Source organism: Nuphar pumila, chromosome 12 (assembly GCF_984573655.1).
Source record: "Nuphar pumila chromosome 12, dmNupPumi1.hap1.1, whole genome shotgun sequence".
NCBI classification, from domain to species: domain Eukaryota; kingdom Viridiplantae; phylum Streptophyta; class Magnoliopsida; order Nymphaeales; family Nymphaeaceae; genus Nuphar; species Nuphar pumila.
Window position 1 is genome coordinate 27,718,020 of NC_143260.1, and position 7,517 is coordinate 27,725,536.

General features: G+C 34.8%; 1 protein-coding gene across 2 annotated transcripts; it reads right to left on the reverse strand.

The window, feature by feature from the left end:
• Window positions 1-998: 998 nt before the first annotated feature.
• LOC149820418 (uncharacterized) lies at window positions 999-6,382 on the reverse strand. 2 transcript variants are annotated; one of them, XM_089983227.1, is made up of 4 exons: window positions 6,176-6,382; window positions 5,417-5,660; window positions 3,695-4,018; window positions 999-1,371 (listed from the first exon to the last, which is right to left on the reverse strand). In XM_089983227.1, the coding sequence occupies exons 2-4, from the start codon at window positions 5,624-5,626 to the stop codon at window positions 1,366-1,368; spliced, it is 540 nt and encodes a 179-aa protein (XP_089839353.1). In that variant the 5' UTR covers window positions 5,627-5,660; window positions 6,176-6,382; the 3' UTR covers window positions 999-1,365. The 2 variants fall into 2 exon arrangements, with proteins under 2 accessions (XP_089839353.1, XP_089839352.1); XM_089983226.1 differs by lacking the exon at window positions 999-1,371 and having other exon boundaries at window positions 2,982-4,018; window positions 6,176-6,366.
• Window positions 6,383-7,517: the final 1,135 nt, after the last annotated feature.

Sequence of the window (7,517 nt, forward strand, 5' to 3'; positions counted from 1 at the left end):
GGTGATATCAGATCCTCTCATTACCACAGCCAATGAGACCTCTCAACACTTATGTTCAAGTACCAATTGTAATACCTCACTAGTTTTTCTATATATATAAAAACTTATTTCTTACCCTCAATAAATGAAAAAGATTATAAGCTTCTCATCCTTTTCATCACTTTATATCCTATACATCCATTTGTAAAATTCTTGAGCATTTGTGGCCAATTATGAACTGATTTCAATATCTGCAAGTATAGATGAGGCAATAAAATGCCCAAATAGAGAGGGGCAATGCAAGATGAAATGAGTGCACTTGAGAGAAAAAACATACTTGGAAGGTATCTACTCTACCTGAAGGAAGAAAACCTGTTAGATGCAAGTTGTTTTACACACTCAAATTCAAGCAGATGGATCAATTGAGAGGTATCAAGCATATGAGATTGATTATCAAAAGACTTTTATCCTAGTTGCCTACAAGAGTTCTTATAAGTATGGTCGTTTAGAGCACATGAAACTAATCTTTCTGTGATGATATATTCCAAAAATAAATACTCAAGCATGGTTAAATGAATAATTTTTCCTTTTTCTGGATAGTAAGCTAATCTTAGGTAGTCTCATGAAAAAAAGAAAGGTCAAATGATAGAAAAGGAAAGGAGAATTTTTAATTAAAAAAAGTAAAAAGGAAGCTGACCATGAGCATATTATGAAAAAATTGAAGGTATACATGTAAACGAATCTTGGTGTATATGTTAGTTATGTCAATGAATGTAAGAATATTAATCTAGTCCTATTAGCATCTGCAAAATCATCATGCAATATTTTCAGGGTTTCCTCATATTCCATGCACCCCAATCTGTGAACTCAAAATTGTTTCCAGATTTCTAAACATCTCTGGGCCAAATCCATTCCTTGCCACTTAGAAAGAGGGAAAAGAATCTATTAGCAAGGCATGATTCCTCTGCTCTTATACAACCCAATTATGTAGATAACATATAAAAGATGGATATTAAGGACTCCCATAACAAGAAAACTATACATAAGATACATACTAGGGAAAAAAGGTCAAATTTTAGACTATTTTGTAGCTTTGAACGTTGAACCAAAAAAGCTTGAAACTAGGAAACTTTTAAGCTTCCCTGTGTATCACGCAATTTTGTTCTGGTGTTCAACAGTTTCAGGCTTGAATGAAAGAGTGATCAAAGCCAACCTGAATGAAGGCCATAAAAAAGGAACAATTTGTGGTCAAGTCTTCAAATGTCATTCCCTTATATGATAAAATTGGATGTAAAATCCATAAACTGCTTATAGACTGTAGAAGAAGACATAAAGCACTACCATCATCTTCAGGTCATTGGAAGCATGGCATACATGCCTCAAACTTCAAATCTGGAAATGGAGTAGAAGGATCAACATTCATACAAAATGAAAATCTTCATACTACTCAAATAGGATACATTTCTCCATATTTCAAATTGTATTGATCTCTCTATCCATTCAGAACTAAAAGCATTGAACTTCTGGTGCCTTGAGAAAGTACATCATATCGACGAAGTTACAAATTTAGAAAAATTCAGACAAAAAATAAGACAATTAGAGGAAAAGAAACCAGAAAAGTATATAGTGGATTTCTTCCACCAACATAATGGCACTGCAGACAAAGCATGTGAGTCTAACTAACAAGAGTTTGAAGTTCTTTTCCACAACCAGCCAGCCAAGTTATTAATCTGTGGTACATCTATATGAAATAAAATGTGAGAACAGCATGTCTCCATGTTCCACATTAGTATCATGTAACTTAGCTTTTAGTCATAAGGGTTCATGTCTAACCACAAAAATATAACATGTGAATAAATAATGACAAATAAGCAAGAAAGCATTAATGAGTATCCATTCACATCAGGAACTAATCAAGACATTTTGAGGAAAAGACTGCAGAACACAGTCTAAGTGAGGAATATCGTGACCAGTTGAGAATTTTATAAATAAAGTCTGCCAAAATTACCAGTCATTCCACTATAAAGATAACCCAACCATTCAATGGAATCTCATGTGCAACAAGTTGAGAACTTTAAAGTTTTAAGCCACCATACAGCTTCCACAGCAAACATGAAATAATTGAACTGGAAAAAAAAACTTAAAACCACAATTTCAATATTATGGTAAATTTCGATATATGCTATGCAACCTTTAGATAAGAAGCAAAGAATAGTTATCATTGTTAAGATTAATGTAATATAAGTATATATATATATATAATGTTTAATATATATATATATATATATTATAATAATATATATAATATAATAATATATATTATATAAATATATATAATATGGGAGTCAAGTCAAACTAGCCTTGACTTGCTCCCAACGGCTAGAGTTCTAGCCGTTGGGAGCTAGTCAAACTAGCTTGACTGACTCCCAACGGCTAGAATTCTAGCCGTTGGGAGCTCTCTCCCACATGTGGAGTCTTCCCCTCTTTTTCACTTCTTCTCTCCTTCTCTTATCTACCTTTCTCTATAAATATGGGTGGGTGGGTGCCTCTGTAAATGTGAGAGAGTGATGGGTAGTATTAGGGTTGTGTATTATTTTTCCTTTGAGTGTATTGTAGTGAGGCTTGAATGTATTTTTATTTTGTATTTCTTTTAATGTCCATTATGAATAAAATTATTTATTTACATTTTGATGTGTCTTTTAATTCTTAAGTTTGTTGTTTAAATGTATAATGTTTTGAGTCTTGGAGATCATCATAGAGTGCATTCGAATCTGCACTATTTTGTGACAATCATATGACAACATTCCTCACATTAGTGTATTTATATTACAAAACTCTGTGCAGGAAAAAAGAACTGATGGCTGACTCTCATCATTCTAATATCATTAGGCTACCTCCAAAACATCAGAAAGCTCGTAATAAAGGAGCACATAGAATAGAAGTGAAAAAGAGAGAGAATTGCAAATAATTAAATCAAAATTGAAAAAATAAATAAACATATAGGCTAAGAAGCCCTTGATGAGCATACTTCATTGCTTCAAGAGTTTATGACATACAGATAAGAAAGACACAATAACTCACTATGCCATATGGTAATCCCGAAAAGAATACATACCTAACAATTTTGTTCATCTTACATTGATTTTGACAATAAGAAAATTTAAAGACCAGAAACAAAACCTACAGGGAATTTCTACTATGATGACCAAGTTGTTTGCCAAACAAATGATTTGGAAGGTTGTCAAAAAATTTGTGGAGAAACTAATTGCCTTAGTTCCAGCAAATGTTCATCATTTGAAATGTGAAGGTTAATCCGGAGGTTTGTCATCAATGCTTCCTGCTCCCAGCTTAAGGGACCAGAAGCATATAATGCCTCCATGGTGGAACGGTACGCATGCAACTCTAACTTATGGATTTCTGCAGCCAATTCCTCTTCTTTCCCATATCCAAAAGCACATGAAGACTCAGCATCTTCAAAACAGCTATCCATATCCTGACTTGGGTATGTTTTGTACTGGTGGGGTAGATTATAAGATGGATAGCTAGTAGAACTACAACTAGCAACAGAGCAGTCACTACTCTCAGCTTCATTACAATCTATGCTTCTTGAAGATAGGCATCTGGTGTCAACAATTTGTTTTGGATGCTCAATGTCCATTTCAAAATTTCCAATGGTTCTGTCTCTAAAGGAAGCATGCATGTATTTTGCATCTACCTTTTTCGACAATTCAAAAAGCTGTCCCCAAACCAGTTTCTTCGAACCACCCGCTTTATCTGTTGCTCGCATTTTCCTGTCAGCTCCCTGAGCAATTTCAACATGGGGTGAAGGAGGCACATGTCTACACTTTTTCTTTGTGATCTCAGAGGCAAAAGGCTCCACATGTGATTCCTGAAACTCAGCAGGATTCTGTCCAAGGACGTGGCCATCACTGGGGTGAAATTTCAAGTTGGTATTCGTCATCTGCCATGAGAGGTGCCTCTTGTAAATCTTTGTGCTTGACAGCCCGCCCTCTTCGCCATGGTCAAGATTTTCATCATACTGCACATACAAAAGGCAGTCAGAATCATATCAAAGAAAGTCCTATGCAGACCAGTATATGTAACCAGAGCATTTGATTATCATCTGAAATATCAAGCCAACATAAACGGCTCTTTCAAAAGATAAAAGTGAGAGGATTCCTAAAGCATTCTATACAAGGTAATTTTACATGATCAAAAAGAATTTATGAATGCTCAATGTAGATGCATGCAACGCAGTTCAAGGTATAAAGCAAGGTTGCCAAAGAGGGAAGCGGAATCGAGAAGTGATGAGGGAAACAGTTGCAAGAAATGAGGGATTTATAAGTGCATATGAAGCGGGAAGGAAAAAGTTAATGTGAAGCATTTAAAAAGTAAATTAAGTTCTACAGTTGCATAACATTTTAACATTCTGTAGAAAATATATTGTTATTTAAGGTGTATTCTTCAGTTGAATTAGAATAGGTCAACTACAATAGTGTTATCATAGGAACCGTAACTCATGAATTATATACATATTCTTTTTTAGTGAAAATTCAATTCTCATGTTGAGAATCTGATGTCCTTCGTAGTGTGCTTCCCATGATAAGGGATCTGAGTTTCAGAAGCACTTAGTTTCTAACTTCCAAAGCGAGATTTACAAGATAGGTATAAGCTTCTGGTAACCATGCTATGAAGCATCTATGACAAATTCTAGCAAAGGAAAAGCTCAAAAGCCCCTTAACGATTGCCAAGTAATTTGAGCGTGTTGTGTGTGTGCGTGAAATATCATGTGTATACATGCAAATTAAAAAACCAAAAAGACATCATCATGGATTTTCAACATACACGTATACGTACATAAATACCACAAACCAAAGTAATGATGGATGAATCCAAGTAAGGACATGTACGCAAATACGTGATAATGGATGTGTCCCCGAGCAAACATAAAAAGAAAGAAACCACTCATTACCAAATCAACTCGTCCAAGTGAAATTGACATGAGGGATTTTTTTCATCTCATGCATAAATTCAGTAAACCATTAGATTGTGTCTGCAAAAGGAAATTTATTTGCCTTGATTCTTTCTATATAATAGAGATGAGAAGACAAAAACATAAACACAGCTTTTTCATTATTTACCTTTTCTCTGCTAGTTTCTAACTATATGTTTAACTTTTAACCTTTTTTACATTTTTGCATAGAATCTCCATTCTCATAGAGGAAATAAACAAAAGGGTTTACATTTTTTTCAACAAAATGTATAGAGATTAAGCACCTTCACAATCAATAGACAGCCATCAGCAGCAGCAGCATAATCATTGTTATCCTCACTTAATAATCATTTGGAGCACAATTTTGATCTATAACACAGAAAATGGCCTTGCAAAATCCAAAACTCAACTAAAACAAAGAATCCGGGAGCGACTGATATATACCTTCCCGATCATCTTCAGCTGATCATTTCTTCCTGATCGTCCCATCCGAACATGAGATTTATGTATCGTTTTTCTCGTCAAGGATTCAACCCTGAATGGTTCAACTGAATTGTCATGCACCGAATTTGTAGTAGGGCGGGTGCGCTGCAGCCCAACAGCATGCTCAGGCGTCCTCCAAACATAACCAGGATTCTTTTTCTTCACCTTCATAACTACAATTCGAAAATTCTTGGACCCTAACACTCTGATGATCACCAAGATGGATCAGAACGCATTCTCATTGATTAAAAAAAATAATGCCAACAAAACATTTGTTTCAGAATCACAATTACGAATAGGAGAACGCAGAAAAAGAAACTGGTACATCTTGAAAGAAGTTTTACATTGGATTGCCCATCAAAAAGATAACTACAGCTCAGGTGCCAAAAACCAATTTTGATAAACTCGAACACTTTCTCACTTGGTGAATAACAAAATATATATCGAAAATAATAATTAATCAATAACAAAATTTTGATAGAAAAAACTATTCAGTAATAAACATCAAAAGAATCAAATCATTCTCCAGCTAGTGAATCCAACCAAAATTTAAAAAAAATCCCCACTCCTTGCCACCTCAATAAAAGGGAAAAATAATCCATTATAACCGTTACAATATAATTCAAACAGCAAAAAGAAAAATAAATTAAGCCCAACTTAATTTGATGTATACGCATGAAAAGTGAACATATGCAAGCAAATAAAAAAGGATTTGCTTACCTTTGCGAGATTGGTGATCTCTCTGATGAAGATTGCAGGATGGTCGACTATCTGGGGAAGAGTATAGGATTTTTTAGGTAATTATTTAAATTCCCAATGTCATTTACTTTCCCAGTCTTTTATACCCAGCTATAGAGAGGGGGGGCAAAATAAAACAAGAAATGTTAAAGGGTGAAAAGGCAAAATAAAACAAGAAATAATATATATGTAGAGTAGAGAGAGAGAGCAAAATAAATCAAGAAACGCTAAAAATACTAGAGAGAGAGAGGGGGGGGTTAGATGTGGGGAATAAAAGCCAACCAAATTTGACGTGGTTTTCAAGTCCGCTAAGAGACAAAGCAAAAATTTGATGGTTTTGAAAGAATGGGTTTGTGGGTTTTTTTTATTCACTTCTTTCATCTCTTTTATATGATTATTATGCCTGCCCTTTTTACCTATTTTTGGTACTTTTCCTTAACTTTTTGCCTGGGGCAAGGGCGGGCACTGCCATAACTTGGATGAACAATCCTTGTGGATTGAAACCACCATTTTTTTCTTTAATTTAATAAGAAAAGGCATGAAAAGGTATGGAAATACTTGCACCACAGGCAAGGCAAGTGGTTTGCTTCTCCCACTCATCAGGTTTTTGTTTGGACCTAACAAAATTACAGGGTTGCCACTGCTTGCTCTAAAAGGACATTTACCTAAGAATGGTTAGGAGTTGGAACGCAACTTGAACAAGATTGGAATGCTCCTGTTTGAATGTGGGCCCACCATATTTGTGGATTGTGGTTCAAGCAGGCCTCTCAAATCTAAATTTGCAAGTCCTGCCTGGATCAGATCCAGACCCACTATGGATTTGGAGATCCAACTGGATCTATGTCACAGAGACATGCCTTTTTTGTCCTTGTGCCTAGTTCCATGATGGCACATGACACGCCGATTACACATATAAACAACAACTCCTTCATCCCAAAACAATTGGGGTCGGCGATATGAACCAAAAAATAAAATCATTCTGGGTCTTCCACATATAAACAATAATTTCTTGTTTTTTTTATATTGTTGAATAGTTTTTAATAGCATATTCGATAATAAATACTCACATATTAAAATATCAAACGAATATTTTTTTGATCAATTGAATAATAAAAAACCGTATTTTTCATGACCTATTTTTTTAAAAGGTTGTGAAGTTATGTCTTGAGCTAGTCTCGAGTCATGGTTCGCGTGATTGCAAGGGCGTAGCTAGGATTCATGTGAAGGGTCGGGGGGGCAGCACCCCCAAAAATTTTTTTTTAAGATAAAATAAAAAATGGCTACAATTATTAATACAAATCTATTTCATATGGACAAATCAAAC